This window comes from Rhinatrema bivittatum, chromosome 2 (assembly GCF_901001135.1).
Source record: "Rhinatrema bivittatum chromosome 2, aRhiBiv1.1, whole genome shotgun sequence".
NCBI classification, from domain to species: domain Eukaryota; kingdom Metazoa; phylum Chordata; class Amphibia; order Gymnophiona; family Rhinatrematidae; genus Rhinatrema; species Rhinatrema bivittatum.
In genome coordinates this window covers 161,513,816-161,530,719 of record NC_042616.1, presented here as the reverse complement: position 1 = coordinate 161,530,719, position 16,904 = coordinate 161,513,816, and the positions used below count along the sequence as shown (strand labels likewise).

Genomic DNA, 16,904 nt, shown 5'->3' with positions numbered 1-16,904 from the left:
CCCCGCCGGCCTGGTCTCTGGCGGTGGCGGGTGCGCTCCGATCTTCAGGCCTCGCTGGCTTGGTCGCCAGTGGCGGCCAGCACTCTGATCTTTTCCCCACTAGCTGCAGGTAGCACGCGACACACCTGCTGGTGCTTGGCGACACACTAGTGTGTCGTGACACACTGGTTGGGAATCGCTGCTCTATACTGCTTGTGCTGCCGTCATCCCAGATGGGCTACTCAAATATTACAGGGAAATTGAATTATGCACAAATTTTGCATTGTGCACATTCCCGCAGGAGTATATACTATAGAAAGTTTGCATGTTATGTTAGTTCTGTTAAATGTTCTGCAGTATTGAATTATTAACAATCAAGCTCCTACTACTGTTTAATATATTTTGACTTTTGTTTACTTGGCTGTAGGTTTTCTGCTCTAGAGATAAGAACTGAAAGAGAAAATTGGTGCATATTTACAAATAAATTGAGATTAAAGGGTAGCAGTTGTTATTCTCCTTTTTGGTTTATTATGTTTGTAAATATCTAATGGGACATATTAATCTCTTCCCTACTAATCTTTGCCATCCTTTACAGTAGTCCTCTTTAGTATCTCTTTTGGAATTCTTGCCTCTTCTGCATGTCAACAAACCCATTGTTTTCTTTGACAGTAGTGGGGTATATTTAAAGACTTCATTTTTGGTTTTTATTGTTCTTTATTTTTCCCAGGAATTTATCAGGGTTTATTATCACAAGAAGAAAAACAGGGGAAAATCATTTGAAAAAAATTACACGTTATTTTTATGGTTAAATATCGGAATTTATTTTGGAAGACTGAAGTCAGGATAATAAAAGAATATTATCAGATTCTCTCACCTATCCACTTAGCAGCATCCCCATCTCCTACCTGGCATGTCCTTCTCTCCCCACCTCCAGCCAAGAATATCCCTCTTCCCACCCCTCTCCTCTGTTTTGCATCAGCATTCATCCTTACCTGTGGACGCTCCAACCTTCTCCTCTGTTTTGCATCAGCATTCATCCTTACCTGTGGACGCTCCAACCTTCTCCTCTTTCCTTCACCAGTATTCTTGTGGCTACCATATAAACATACACATAAGAACATAAAAAAATGCCATACTGTGTCAGACCAAGGGTATATCAAGCCCAGCATCCTGCCTCCAACAGTGGCCAATCCAGGCCACAAGAACCCGGCAAGTACCCAAAACCTAAGTCTATTCCATGTTACCATTGCTAATGGCAGTGGCTATTCTCTAAGTGAACTTAATAGCAGGTAATGGACTTCTCCTCCAAGAACTTATCCAATCCTTTTTTAAACACAGCTATACTAACTGCACTAACAACATCCTCTGGCAACAAATTCCAGAGTTTGTGTGTTGAGTAAAAAAGAACTTTCTCCGATTAGTTTTAAATGTGCCCCATGCTAACTTCATGGAGTGCCCCCTAGTCTTTCTACTATCCGAAAGAGTAAATAACCGATTCACATCTACGCGTTCTAGACCTCTCATGATTTTAAACACCTCTATCATATCCCCCCTCAGTCGCCTCTTCTCCAAGCTGAAAAGTCCTAACCTCTTTAGTCTTTCCTCATAGGGGAGGTGTTCCATTCCCCTTATCATTTTGGTAGCCCTTCTCTGTACCTTCTCCATCGCAATTATATCTTTTTTGAGATGCGGTGACCAGAACTGAACACAGTATTCAAGGTGCGATACAGAGACATTATGACATTTTCCGTTTTATTCACCATTCCCTTTCTAATAATTCCCAACATTCTGTTTGCTTTTTTGACTGCCGCAGCACACTGAACCAACGATTTCAATGTGTTATCCACTATGACACCTAGATCTCTTTCTTGGGTTGTAGCACCTAATATGGAACCCAACATTGTGCAATTATAGCATGGGTTATTTTTCCCTATATACATCACTTTGCACTTATCCACATTAAATTTCATCTGCCATTTGGATGCCAATTTTCCAGTCTCACAAGGTCTTCCTGCAATTTATCACAATCTGCTTGTGATTTAACTACTCTGAACAATTTTGTGTCATCTGCAAATTTGATTATCTCACTCGTCGTATTTCATTCCAGATCATTTATAAATATATTGAAAAGTAAGGGTCCCAATACAGATCCCTGAGGCACTCCACTGCCCACTCCCTTCCACTGAGAAAATTGTCCATTTAATCCTACTCTGTTTCCTGTCTTTTAGCCAGTTTGCAATCCATGAAAGGACATCGCCACCTATCCTATGGCTTTTTACTTTTCCTAGAAGCCTCTCATGAGGAACTTTGTCAAACGCCTTCTGAAAATCCAAGTATACTATATCTACCGATTCACTTTTATCCACATGTTTATTAACTCCTTCAAAAAAGTGAAGCAGATTTGTGAGGCAAGACTTGCCCTGGGTAAAGCCATGCTGACTTTGTTCCATTAAACCATGTCTTTCTATATGTTCTGTGATTTTGATGTTTAGAACACTTTCCACTATTTTTCCTGGCACTGAAGTCAGGCTAACTGGTCTGTAGTTTCCCGGATCGCCCCTGGAGCCCTTTTTAAATATTGGGGTTACATTTGCTATCCTCCAGTCTTCAGGTACAATGGATGATTTTAATGATAAGTTACAAATGTTTACTAATAGGTCTGAAATTTCATTTTTTAGTTCCTTCAGAGCTCTTGGGTGTATACCATCTGGTCCGGGTGATTTACTACTCTTCAGTTTGTCAATCAGGCCTACCACATCTTCTAGGTTCACCGTGATTTGATTCAGTCCATCTGAATCATTACCATGAAAACCTTCTCCGTTACGGGTACCTCCCCAACATCCTCTTCAGTAAACACCGAAGCAAAGAAATCATTTAATCTTTCCCCAATGGCCTTATCTTCTCTAAGTGCCCCTTTAACGTGTATGCTGCAGCACTACACGTCTGCTTTTCTGCAGGGCCAGGGAGCCTACCACAAAGTGCTTCTGGTGGACAGGGCCTTCTTCAAATGCATTTTCAGCACTAGACAGCAGATACTTTGACTATTTGAGGCGTGAGGAGGTGGGATTTGAAACAGCGCTGTGAACACTTTCACTGATGGGGTCTGGACTTGAAACACAGCATGCGCTTTGACCTACACAGTCTTCCAGCAGTGACTGGAGGCCTTGAAACGCTGCATCTATAGCTGTGGAGCAGCTTTTTAATCAGCCTAAAATTAGGGTGAACATCAGTTTAAATCAACTGTCACCTTTGGAAAAAAAAAATAATTTATGGGTGAAAAGCAGTAAAAACTGAAAATGAAGGACCCTAGATATATTGTAAGTTCACAAAACTGTGTCCAGGCAAGAGTTGTGAAACTAGAAATGATTGCTGCTATCTTCTTGTCAATAGTCTGACTTGATAAATGAGAATGTAGGTGGAGCCACTTGGCATTAAATGGTCAATTTTCTCAGTGGAGAGAGGTAAACAGTGGAGTGCCTCAGGGATCTGTACTTGGACTGGTACTTTAAAATATATTTATAAATGATCTGAAAAGGGGAATGATGAGTAAGATCACATTTGCAGATGATAGATAATTATTCAAATTAGTTAAATCACAAGAGAATAGTGATAAATATAGGAGGACCTTGCAAGACTGGAAGATTAGGCCTCCAAATGGCAAATGAAATTTAATGTGGATAAGTGCAAGGTGATACATATAGGGAAAAATAACCCATACTGTAGTTACACAGTGTTAGGTTTCATGTCAGGAGTTATCACCCAGGAAAAAGATCTAGGCGTCATAGTGGACAATACATTCAAATCATCGTCTCAGTGCGCTGTGGTGGTCAAGAAAGCAAACAAAATGTTAGGAATTATTAGGAAGGTAATGGTGAATAAAATGAAGAATGGTATAATGCCTCTGTATCGCTCCATGGTGAAGACCGCACCTTGAGTATTCTGTTCAGTTCTGGTTGTCGCATCTCATAAAAGATATACATGCACTGGAAAAGGTACAGAGAAGGATGACCAAAATGATAAAGGGGATGGAACGGCTCCCTTATGAGGAAAAGCTAAAGTGAAACGACGTCTGAGGGAGGATATGTTGGAGGTCTATAAAATCAAGAGCGGGCTAGAATGAGTAAATGTGAATCGGTGTTTACTCTTTAATAGAAGGACTGGGGCACTCCATGAAGTTAGCAGGTAGCACATTTAAAACAAATCTGAGAAAATTATTTTTCACTCATCGTACAACTAAGCTCTGGAATTCATTGCTGGAGGATGTGGTTAAAGAAGTTAACTTAGCTGGGTTTAAAAAAGGTTTGGATAAATTTCTGGAGAAATCCATAAACTGCTATTAGTCACATTGACTTAGGTAATAGCCACTGCTTATTACCAGTATTTGTAACATGGGTTCTGTTTAATGTTTGGGTACTTGTCAGGTACTTGTATCCTGGATTGGCCACTGTTGGAAACGATGCTGGGCTTGATGAATACATGGTCTTACCCAGTATGGCAACTTCTTATGTTCTTATGTTTTGTATGCTGATGTATGTAATTAAATTTATGAAGTACTTTTCATTTCATCATGATCTATTAAAATTCACATTTGCTGTTAATGTTAAAGATCTATAGTGTCCTAAAGCATTTTATATTATATGGTTTGCAGTGATTTTAATAATGCAATCTTCGTTGTAGGAAATGGCTCTTGTTGCTCCTGAAGCACCTTCAGAACAAGCTAGAAGAGTTTTCCAAGCATACGACCCTGAAGGTAGGACATTTTGGCTATTTTTTATGAAGGTTAAATTTCTCTGGAATCTTATATGTAATTCTTGAGCATATAGTGCTTTACTTCTAAGGTGTATGTTACACGATATATTAGTAACTGATTTCAAGGATTTCTAGTTTTTATTCCCTAAATTTCAGAACAACTAATTTTGATTTATATTTTTAGATATGTAAAGTTGCATGTCTTTTCCTTGTTCTTGTTGTAAAATGTTATGATCTAGTCAATTGTCATACAGTGAATAAAATGTAGTTAAAACCAATTTTGAAGCTATAACTGACCCTCCGTGCAATATTTCAAAAGTCTTCATGCTAAATGTTAGTACTCACTTTGTATCAGTGCATATTTTTAGTGTTAAGGTATTATTTTTACATTCGAGATGTTCATTTTTATTTTTCCTGTACATCTACAAACATCCATACTTAGATGAATATTAGAAATTGCATGATGGTTAACTTTGTGATTTGGGATGCAATGCACAGGAAACTTGAGGTTTCTGACTGGTCTGGCAGAGATGACATGGAATCATAGGACAGTGTCACAAATGGCTTTTTCTACTGCAGCAACCCCTGCAGGAGATATTGATGCCAAGGGCAATCCTTATAAGAGGTTTCTTTCTAGTACTTGGTGATGGTGATGGTACTTGGTGTTGCTCTGCATGTAGCCTTGGGATAGGGGGGAGACTTCTACAGTCTGGGGTACTGATAATCAGGCATAAAGGAAAAAACACAAGACTGCTTCTTCAGCAGAATCCACAAGCAATACGTCAAACAGCACTATCTGAATTTTCAAGAAAATTCATCACTCAGTAAAAAATGTTGCTAGCTTACATTTTTATGGGTTATCATAAAGCTTGGGATAACTGAACAGAACAGCAATTACTATCCCTAAGAGAAGCATGGGAGTAGCCTGCATGGAGTGGCAGTTGCTATATAGGGAAGCTTGCTGGGCAGACTGATTGAACAATTTTTTATTTTTCTGTTATCATTACTATGTTATTCTGTTATGTTAAATAGTGATATAAAAGAGGGAAAAGTAGAGACAGAAAAATGACATTACGTAAAGTGCTATGTCTTGGCTTCATGCAGTATATGTTATTATATTTGACATTATTACCAGTTTGGATAAGCCAACATACAGTGTGTGTAGTGTATTTTGTTCTTCCTTCCACAGATGTAAATGAGCAGCTTAAAAACATTTTTTTCATTGTTTTTGTTTGTTTTCTTGTTTAAACAATTTTTATTGGGTTTTACAATAATAGTACATATAACAACACCCTGAAGTGAGAGGAGCTCTGATCTCACCCCAGAACAGTATCACCAATAAAAACAGTACCCTTACAGCACCCCACCCAACCAAACCAACCCCCCACACCCCCTTTTTTATAGAAGTGAGTAATACTTTAGTACTGCAAAATAACCCCCCCCCCCCTAGTCAGGCCCCATCCGTTACAGAGAGATAAAGAGAAGTGAAAAATTAATCATTGACAACGAGACTGCGAGCTCGAGGGGTCAACGACTGCAGGTACGGCTGCCATATTTCCAGAAATCGCTTATGACGCTGGGGTGTCATCCGAGCCTCCAGGCTCTCCATGGTCATCATGTAGTGCAGGCTGTTCCACCAGGACCAAAAAGAAGGGGGCTCAGCTGACCGCCACACCGAAAGAATAATCTTTTCCCCCACTAAACAGGCCTTATGAAGAAACAGGCGCGAGCCAGGGTCCCGAATCCGAGTCGGGTACAGATCCCTTCTTTCGCATATACCCTGGCACTGATTTCTCCCTCCCCCCACACACACATAGTATCAGGGGTGTGCAGTAATATCTTCTCTCAGGCTCTCTTCCCCAGCATCAGTTACACATACAGCCCCTCTTTCTCTTCTAGTCATGCACACGTGCGCGCACACACACGCACTCCCACCGCCTCCGTCTTTCACAAATATATCCCAGCTGTTTCCAGTCCTCTCAGCTGGCTTCTTCTCCCCCCCCCCCCCCACCCCACCCTTTCTTGCTGATCCTTTTAGTGACAGCCTGGGCTGGGAATAGGAATATGGTTCAGCTTAGGGTTGAATCATACTCCCTATGGTTAAAAACCCCAGGCAGCAGAGAATGATGCAGCTGCCATCCAGTCAGCATAGGGAGCACCCAATGCCGTGCTGAGAGCCAAATTTTGCAACCTTTGTTACAGCCACAAAATCCCAAGAGACTAGGGGCTCTGCTCATAGTATACTACAACATTCAAAGTGGAGACCAATCTAAAAACTCTCTGGTTTCCCAAACTGTGCAGGGCCTCTGAACTTATCTTTTTAACAAAGGATGCGATAATTTGTATTTTGAAGTTGCTGAATATCCTTTTCTAGGAAGGTTTTTTTTTGTTTTGTTTTTTTTTCTAAGTCCTGAATTTGACTGAATTGAACTCCATTGTTACCTTGTTGTCTTTTTTCTAAAACAACAGAGGGCTGGAGAAAAATATTTGCTCATCTATTCTATTCTGCCTTTCTGCTGTTCTAACTGTGAAATAAATCTTCCCTTTGAAATTATCCCTCTCTGTTTAAACCTCTCTGCTTGCGCCTTACTCCTTTTCTGAAGACACCGGCCCTAATTGCATTTCTGCCTTTGAGCAGCCGCACAAGAAATATACCTCCAATTTACCCTCCTAACATATTCTCCTCTTACAACCATAAAATATAAAGGAGGACCATAAAACCAATTTATTCTGCCCAATTTGCTTCTTATTGCAATACCGTAGATACCAATTTGTCTGGATCCCTCTTCACTTCTTTCTACTTCTCTCATGCTTTCTTGAATTGTATTACTGTGTTTGCCTCCATTTGGAGCTTTTTCTTTGCGTCTGCCACCCTTTCCTTGAAGGAACTATTTTCTAACTTGCAGAAAATCTCATAAATGAATGACAGGAAACCTAGACAGTGAGGGGTACACTCATTCTCCTCTCCACTCCCCTCCACTTCTTCTGTGCATGTCTGTAGCTGCATGTCCTCTTGGAGTAGTGTGGTTGGCAGGCCTGCACTGCAGACTGGTGTCTGTGAATGTGGAGTGGTATGGGGGCTGGGTGAGTGGGTGCGGGAGTGGGAACTGAAGTACACCGCCTCCCCCCCCCCCCCCCCCCAGCAATATGCACATGTATCTGTGCTTTGGTGTATGGATGGCTGGGGGATAAGTGTGGTGGGGGATGTATGGCGCATGTGTGAGTGGCTGAATATCCAGTTTAAGTTGTGTGTGTTTGGTTGACCATTGTGGATGTTTACTTTTAACCCTGGACATTGGAAGGGTGGATAATAAATATTTTAAATAAAATAAAACCTGGATAACTTACCCAGCCTGCCTGTGGCTTAATAGCAACCTCTAAGATTTAATGTAGAAAATGCATAGAGACATGCGTTTGGGGTCCAGTAGTCTAAGTGATTTATAGGGCCAGATTTTGTGTGGGGGGGGGGGGGGTTCTTAAAAGATTTCAGCCTACTGGAATGGGTAGGAGGACCCTCCATAGAATGCTACTGGACACACCAGTGTACAGCCAGTAGGATGAGCTAGTGAAAGGATGGTTTGGATAGTGTCTATCACCGTTTGCACTGACGAGTCAGCTAATATGACTCCTGAGTTTTCTTGCTATACAGAGGTTGGCACTACAAAGCTGTCTAAAGAACCCATGTCTAGTATAGCAAACTTTACATGCTAGGAATACATCCTGCCATATACTGGTTTTCCCCAATAAGGAGCTTGTGGCATGCATTTATTTATTTATTTATTTATTTTGTTTGTTTGTTTGTTTGTTTGTTAGGGTGCTTTGCCTGCCTGCCATCACTCTACTGGCTCCAAATATGTAAAGGCATTTCTGCAAGGCATGTTCTTATTTATTTCTTCCTTTTCTATGCCACTCCTAACATGAGCTCAGGGGAGTATAGTAAAAACAACAATCTTACATAACCTAAAAATACTGTAATATGATTACAAACACAAAGGGATACGTTTTCAGAAGCACTTAATGTGTAAAACTCAGTTTTATTTTTCTAAATGGACTTTGAAATTTAATTCAGGATTTGTTCACACACAGGGCTGGATTTTAAAAGGGTTACGTGCATAAGGTACGCACGTAACCCTTTTAAAACGCCCTTGCGCATACGAGCGAGCGAGCCTATATCGAATAGGCTTCCGGCACGCGCAAAGCCCCGGGACGCACGTAAGTCCCGGGGCTTTCTTGGGGTGGGCGTGACGCGGTCGGCGCGTCATCCGGGGGTGGTGCCTCGGGCGTGGCTTCGGCCCGGGGGCGTTCCGGGGGCGTGGCTGCGGCCTCAGGACCAGCCCCCGCACCGGAACCTGGCGCATGGCAGCCAGCCTGGCACGCACAAAGTTATGCCTGCTTCCAGCAGGCGTAGCAGGTGTGACAAAGGTAGGGGGGGGTGGATTAGGTAGGGGAAGGGAGGGAAAGGTGGGGGGAGGTTGAGGGAACGAGCAGCGTGCGCAAGTTGCACAAATGTGCACCCCCTTGCGTGTGCCGACCCCGGATTTTATAAGAGATTTTTCGAGAAAAACCGATGTTTGCCCTCACTAGGCCTAAAAATTTAAAAGACTTAGTGGTTCATTCTAACTTAGCACTAGAAGAAAGAAGGGGACCATCAGAAGCAAGACAGGATCAATATGGCAAATACAGTGCATGTGCACAAATGCACATGGGCACGCAGGTAGATATTCCAGGGCAAAGAACATTCTATTTCCAAGACAAACATACATGTGACTCCACCAATGTGGCATACGCATTATAGTGTCCCTGTAACAAATAATATATAGGGGAAACCACCCGAAAAATTAAAATAAGGATTTAAGAACATCTTAGTCGCTTAAACATCAAAAGGAGGGGGCTCCATTAGTTGACCACTGGAAAGAAGCAGGACATGATATTCAAGCGATCAGAGTAGCAGTTCTGTTTCAAATAAAACAATATTCACGTGGGGGGGACTTCAATTTGAAACTCATGCAAATGGAGCAACGATTCATCTATACATGGGACACAGTGTCCCGAAAAGTTTTGAACCGCGAAATAGAGTGGTCCATCTTCTAGTAAAAAATGGGGTGACAGAAATAAAATCACATATTGCTAAGGGTTGGGGGATAAATTGATTTATTAAGTAATAAGTGAGATAGTAAGAAGGGTTACATTAGCTAAAACCGCATAAAGCATTCATAGACAAGTGGTCCCATGGCAACAATAATAAGTATGGAGGTTAAACAGAGCTTATAATAATCAGTAATGTTCTTTATGCATAGGCCTAAATCAGTTGGAATGAAGCAATGATAATAAATGGACCCGCGATATCTTTGGTGGACTAATAAGGGTTGAGACAACAATTGATGGCAAATGGACTAGCGATATTTATGGTGGATAAGTAGGGGCTGAAACAACTAGTAAAATACATTGATTCATTCATTAAGAGGCCACTCAAAGAGATCTAAAAGGATCCAAACATTTGCTCGGTAAATAAGCTAATGAAGGAGAAGAGAAGCAGAGTGAAAAACACTTTTGAAGTGGAAATCTAAAGAATCCAAAGATTTGCTTAACAAATAGGAGGAGAATTAAAGGCGGATAATGAATATCGGCATTGCCAGCCGTGGTAGGGGAGTAGGGTGGACGTTACAGTGAGGTCAGTTCTCAACCACGTCCGATCGCACGCATTAGATTTAGGTAGACAGCTCTGACATCGGTTCCCCTTCAGGTCCGCCTACGAAAAAAGGCACCCAAGGGTGCCCTGAGCCTCGTTTCGGTTTGGACACTGGTGATTGGTCAAGTATTGGTTAAAATGGAGTGGGATTGAGAGAAACGCTGGATTCTAGGATGAAGGCATCGCTCACGTGAAAAGACTGTACAACTAACAGTAAGTACGATATTTACCCTTATAGCGATGGCAAATATAGAATGGATTTTAAATTCAATGGTTTATGTCTTTTTAAGAAAAATGAATGTGCTTTTGAAGAGTGGACCCGCGCAGCGGACACTAGAAGTAAACACCCCTGAGATCCCTGAAGCAGGCAGCATTTTGCTGAAACACAGCTGATGTCAGGCAGGCGGGTCCGACCCCCGCCGGAGTGGTAACAATTAAATGACAACAAGAAAAATTTATAAATTCTTGTTCAATGAAGAGGGAAAATCCCAGGCGGGTCGAACAAACAGCCGGGGAGTAGAAATAAAGCACAAAAAAGCTAAAATCAAAAAATGAAAATAAAAATTATGTTGATTTAAGCAAATAAAGAATAAAATTAGGAGCTATAAAGTGGGACAGCCACAGAGTGGTTGCCCTCAAGATAGTGACCACACAAGACCGCGCATCAGGGGGTTCCCTTGAATCACGGTTGTTAAGGATTTTTGACACAACGGAACAAGGTTGGTAGTTGTGTAATGATGCAATTAATAGCAGTGGCTATTCCCTAAGTAAACTTGATTAATAGCCGTTATTGGACTTCTCCTCCAAGAACTTATCCAAACCTTTTTTGAACTCAGCTACACTAATTGCACTAACCACATCCTCTGGCATCAAATTCCAGAGCTTTATTGTGTGTTGAGTGAAAAAGAATTTTTCTGATTAGTCTTAAATGTGCTTCTTGCTAACTTCATGGAATGTCCCATAGTCCTTCTATTATTCAAAAGTGTAAATAACCGAGTCACATCTACTCGTTCAAGACCTCTCATGATCTTAAAGACCTCTATCATATCCCCCCTCAGCTGTCTCTTCTCCAAGCTGAACAGCCCTAACCTCTTCAGCCCTTCCTCATAGGGGAGCTGTTCCATCCCCTTTATCATTTTGGTTGCCCTTCTCTGTACCTTCTCCATCACAACTATATCTTTTTTGAGATGTGGCGACCAGAATTGTACACAGTAATCAAGGTGTGGTCTCACTATGGAGCGATATAGAGGCATTATGACATTTTCCGTTTTATTAACCATTCCCTTCCTAATAATTCCTAACATTCTATTTGCTTTTTTGACTGCTGCAGCACACTGAGCTGACGATTTTAAAGTATTATCCACAATGATGCCTAGATCTTTTTCCTGGGTGGTAGCTCCTAATATGGAACCTAACATCGTGTAACTACAGCAAGGGTTATTTTTCCCCTATATGCAACACCTTGCACTTGTCCACATTAAATTTCATCTGACATTTGGATGACCAATCTTCCAGTCTTGCAAGGTCCTCCTGTAATGTATCACAGTCTGCTTGTGATTTAACTACTCTGAATAATTTTGTATCATCCGCAGATTTGATAACCTCACTCGTCGTATTCCTTTCCAGATCATTTATATATATATATTGAAAAGCACCGGTCCAAGTACAGATCCCTGAGGCACTCCACTGTTTACCCTTTTCCACTGAGAAAATTGACCATTTAATCCTACTCTTTGTTTCCTGTCTTTTAACCAGTTTGTAATCCACAAAAGGATATCTCCTCCTATCCCATAACTTTTTTTAGTTTTCGTAGAAGCCTCTCATGAGACCATACTTTCAAAATGAGCTCTCACCAGGTACCTATGCAGAGGCAATATTGCCTCCCTTTTTCTGCTGACCATTTCTCTTCCTATGCAGCCAAGCATCTTTCTGACTTTTGCAGTCGCTTTATCCACCTGTTTGGCAGCCTTAAGATCAGATACAATTGCCCCCCACATTCTGGTCTACTTTTGTGTTTAGAAGAATTTCACCTCTAATACTATACCTCTCCCTTGGGTTTTTGCACCCTAAATACATCACTCCATTTTTTTTAAAGCATTAAATATTAGCTCCCAGACCCTAGAACATTCCTCAAGTTTCACTAGATTCCCTCTTCTTGTTTTGTTTTCCACACCTTCCTGGTTGTCCACCCTATTACAGATTTTGGTATCATTGGTAAGAAGACAAACCTTTCCTGACAACCTTTCAGTTATGTCACACAGAAAAATGTTGAAAAAAAACTGGGTCCAAGGACCAATCCCTGAGTCATAGCGCCCAGTACCACCACCTCCTCAGAGTAAAATCCATTTACCACTACCCTTTTTCACCACTTAGTCAGTCATTCTAAATGCAACACCAAGGATAATCAATTTATTTATGTCTCCTACGTGGAACCTTGTCAAATGCCTTACTAAAATCCAAGTATATTACATCCTATGGCTCTCCCTTGATCCAACTTTCTGGACACCCAAAGGAGTTGATCAGATTTGTCTGACAAGATCTACCTCTGGTAAAACCATGGTCAATGTAGAAGATATCGCATTGATTGTCCTAAGCAAACAAAAACAAACAAGTCAACTAAATAAAAAAATCAAAAATGTGAAAAAAAGAAATGCAAAAGTGAAAAAGATCAAAAAAAGTAACAAAATAATACAAATGTGAAAAAGGAATTAAGAAACTTGAACCTATTGTCAGATAAACAAGAAAAAAATCAAAATGAAAAATAAAAAAACAAAAAAACAAAAAGCAAAAATGAAAATAAAAAACTAGTGAATGAAAACCAAATAATGAATAATTATTGGTGTATCTGGAAGAGTTCAATCAATAATTTTTATGGGTTTCTTTTATAAAGTCGCATTAACTATTCAGTACACATCATTTTTTATCATAATTTATAGTTTCAGAGTGTTTTGTTTTTTTCATTTTTTTATTTTTTGGCGCGAAAATCGTCAAGGTTATCGCGAGAACTTGTATAAATAACGCCATCAGCGGCGATCTTGTTCTTGACAAGTTGAAAGACTGCTCGTTATTTTGGATGTAAGTATTGATTCTGTTCACCACATTGTCCAAAAAGATGTTAGTTAGACCAGTTAGCCTCTAAAGGATTTAATTTTGTAGGTATTTAAACTAATGGTGTTTTTGACAGTCAGAAAATAAGCCGGCTTTATTTATAGTATGAATTCTCATCTTTCAGAGCACATATTTCTGTAAGCACCGACTTCATGACGTGTTTGATAGCCTCCAAAGGATTTAATTTTGCAAGTATTTATACCAATGGTGTGTTTGGCAGTCAAAAAATAAGCTGGCTATATGTATAGTATGAATTCTTGAGACATTCACTACTTATTATCTTTTAGAGTATATAATTCTGTAAGTACCGAATTTACTGTGAGTCGGCAGTCCGAAATGGAGCATGTTCTTTAATCATAGTTATTGCAGTATAGTCAAAGAACACGTATTAGCCGTTTCTGTGTCATTTTTTCTTTTGCAGTTTTTTCTAAAAATTACCAAATAATATATATGGGCCAATCAAATCAATTGATTACACAGTTTATGTGCACTGAACGTGTACAAATAACATTATCATATATTCTTTTGTTTATTACAGTTGATATACACTGAACGCTTTTGACTTCACTGCTGGTATCACATAGCATCGCTATGTGGATAAGAGAAAGTCTATTTGTTTTGGTGTGAAATCATCTACGCTGTAGGTAGACTCTTCCAGATACACCAATAATTATTCATTATTTGGTTTTCATTCACTAGTTTTTTATTTTCATTTTTGCTTTTTGTTTTTTTTGTTTTTTTATTTTTCATTTTGATTTTTTTCTTGTTTATCTGACAATAGGTTCAAGTTTCTTAATTCCTTTTTCACATTTGTATTATTTTGTTACTTTTTTTGATCTTTTTCACTTTTGCATTTCTTTTTTTCACATTTTTGATTTTTTTATTTAGTTGACTTGTTTGTTTTTGTTTGCTTAGGAGAATCAATGCGATATCTTCTACATTGACCATTTCAAGTCCTGGTTGAATGAAGTAAGCATTAGATACACTGTGATTAAATTATTCAGATTTCACAAATTGCCTTAACAATTTGGTTTGGAACCAATATTGACTCCATGAGATTTACATATCTCATATTACATATGACACAAAGTCACTGCCTCTTAATTCTTTGCATTTTTTCATTTATTCATTTTTTCATTTTTTTATCTTTAACACACTGTATTTTATATTCAGTTCGTACTAATTTTATGTTCTCCATACATATATGTTGTCTTTTAAGTTATTGTATCCATAAGTCTATACACATATATATGTAGTTATTTTGTTTTTATGTTTTTATAACATGATAATTTTATGACATATTTTGAATGGATGTATGTCTATATTTAGTTTCATATTCATGTAATTCATAATTTTTTTATATATGTGTGTATTAATTATTTATATGTCCATTTCTAGTTGCCCCTGAGGCAGCTCTGTGCAAGGGAGCGAAACTCGGCCAGAGTCGGGCGTTTTAATAAAGGGCTTGTTTTTATCCGATTCCCATTGTCGTCACTGCTACAGAGCAGATGTATGCCACTTATCCAGATAAATGTTAACTTAGCCGATTAAACTTAAAAAGTGCTCCTTAGCCGGATAAGTAAGCTGGATAAATCTTCAAATGCTAGTTATCCGGCACTTTTGTTTGATTTATCCGGCTATCATACTTAGGCCTGGATTTATCAAAATGCACTAAATATCGCATACGATAGAAAAAGGGGCGTGTTTTATGGTAATAGGCAGTTTATCGCAATTTGCACTAATACCTATGCGAAGAGCTAAGTTACCGCAAATTGCAATAACTTTTTCGCACTTTGAGATATGTGCCAGAATTGTGGTATTTCCTACATACAATCACTGGAGGGATCATGTTTACTATCAGAGAGAGGAAGAGAGATGGACTCTACCTGGGTAACATCAAGCTAGGTTGAGAGAACATTGCACAAATCTCATCTTTGAATGAGTTTCCTCACTCCAAAGGTCATCAAATCTTCACAAGAGAGCACTGTTCTCTTCGTACGTCTCACTTTGAATGTCAAACTGGCCCCTAACCCTCTACACTAATACCTAAACCTCACCTCGAGTTACTAGGTGGGCCTCCCATAGAGATATAAATACCTATCTAGGGTGAGGGCATTATGGCTTCTCTCTCTCTCTCTCCTTCCCCCCCCCAGGAGCTTCAAAACTACTAAAACAGGCATTTGAGAACACATCGCAAAATGCAATAAAGCCTTAACGCAACCTATCACACAACTTAACGAAAAAGGTGTAGCTAAAATCAGTGTTAAAGCTATGTAATAGGGCTTCACAAAACGGTAAGCCTGCCCCTAACTCCTCCTCTTTTACGGATTTGCATCGCCCCATAAGTTAAGGTGCTTAACACATGCGAAAACGCCTTATAGCATTTTGATAAATGACCCTATTAGCTGGATGAACCTTAAATAGCACTACTTAGACAGATAAGTGGCATTTTATGAGACTTTTCTGTCTTTTGCTGCCACTTAGCTGGATAAGTCAAAACTTCTAAGGTATGTCTAAAATACATAGGGCTGGATTTTCAAAACGTTATGCGTGCCGGGCCTATTTTCAAAAGGCTCGGCGGTGCGCATAAAGCCCCGGGATGCACGTAACTCCTGGGGCTTGCAAAAAGGGGCGGGGGCAGGGTCAGTGGCTCCTGGCTCAGCGGCCATTTGCCGCTGTCAGAGATCGCATGCCAGCAATTGGCCGGCACAAAACGTAAAACAGAAAATTTTGGGGGGTTAGAGTAGAGCTGGGGGGAAAGGGTGGGAAAGTCAATCTAAGAGGAAGGGAAGTTCCCTCCCAGGCATGTGAGGGAGTGGCCTGAGAGGGAACTTCCTTCCCCCTAAAACCCCCCTCCCCCAAGCTCTGCCTCCGGGCAAGTTATAAAATCGGGTGTACATTTGCGCGCATGTTATCAAATCGGGGGTCGGTACGTGCAAGGGGGTGTACACTTGTACATTCTGCGTGCACGGACGCCTGCGGCCTTCCTCAGCTCTCTTCCAGTCCGCTCCAATTTTGGAGCGGACTAAAAGGGAATTCCCAACCCCCTACACTAACCTCCCTTCCCCTTACCTACCCGCTCCCTAGACCTAACCTAGCCCCCCCCAAAAAAACGTTATCTTACCTTTTGCGCCTGCCTGCACCAGCACCCTGCCGGCATGTGATTCCCCGGCACAGCAGCAAATGGCCGCTGTGCCAGGGTCCTCTAGCCCCTCCCCCTCCCTGCCCCTTTCCCGAAGCCCCAGGATTTACGCTCGCGTTGCCGGGCCTTTTAAAATCTGACCCTTCTGTGTGCATTTTGTGCATGATATAGGAGGAATAGCCTAGTGGTTAGAGCACTGGGCTATGAACCAGTAGACCAGGGTTTGAGACCCGCTGT

General features: G+C 40.5%; 1 protein-coding gene across 1 annotated transcript in view; it reads left to right on the top strand.

Annotated features, from left to right (window-relative positions):
- The window catches only part of MINDY3 (MINDY lysine 48 deubiquitinase 3), a 696,716-nt gene that overhangs the window by 548,724 nt on the left and 131,088 nt on the right, over positions 1-16,904 (top strand). Inside the window, exon 11 of the mRNA XM_029588822.1 lies at positions 4,657-4,729. Within this exon, the coding sequence (XP_029444682.1) occupies positions 4,657-4,729 (73 nt within the window). The remainder of the gene's footprint in view (positions 1-4,656; positions 4,730-16,904) is intronic.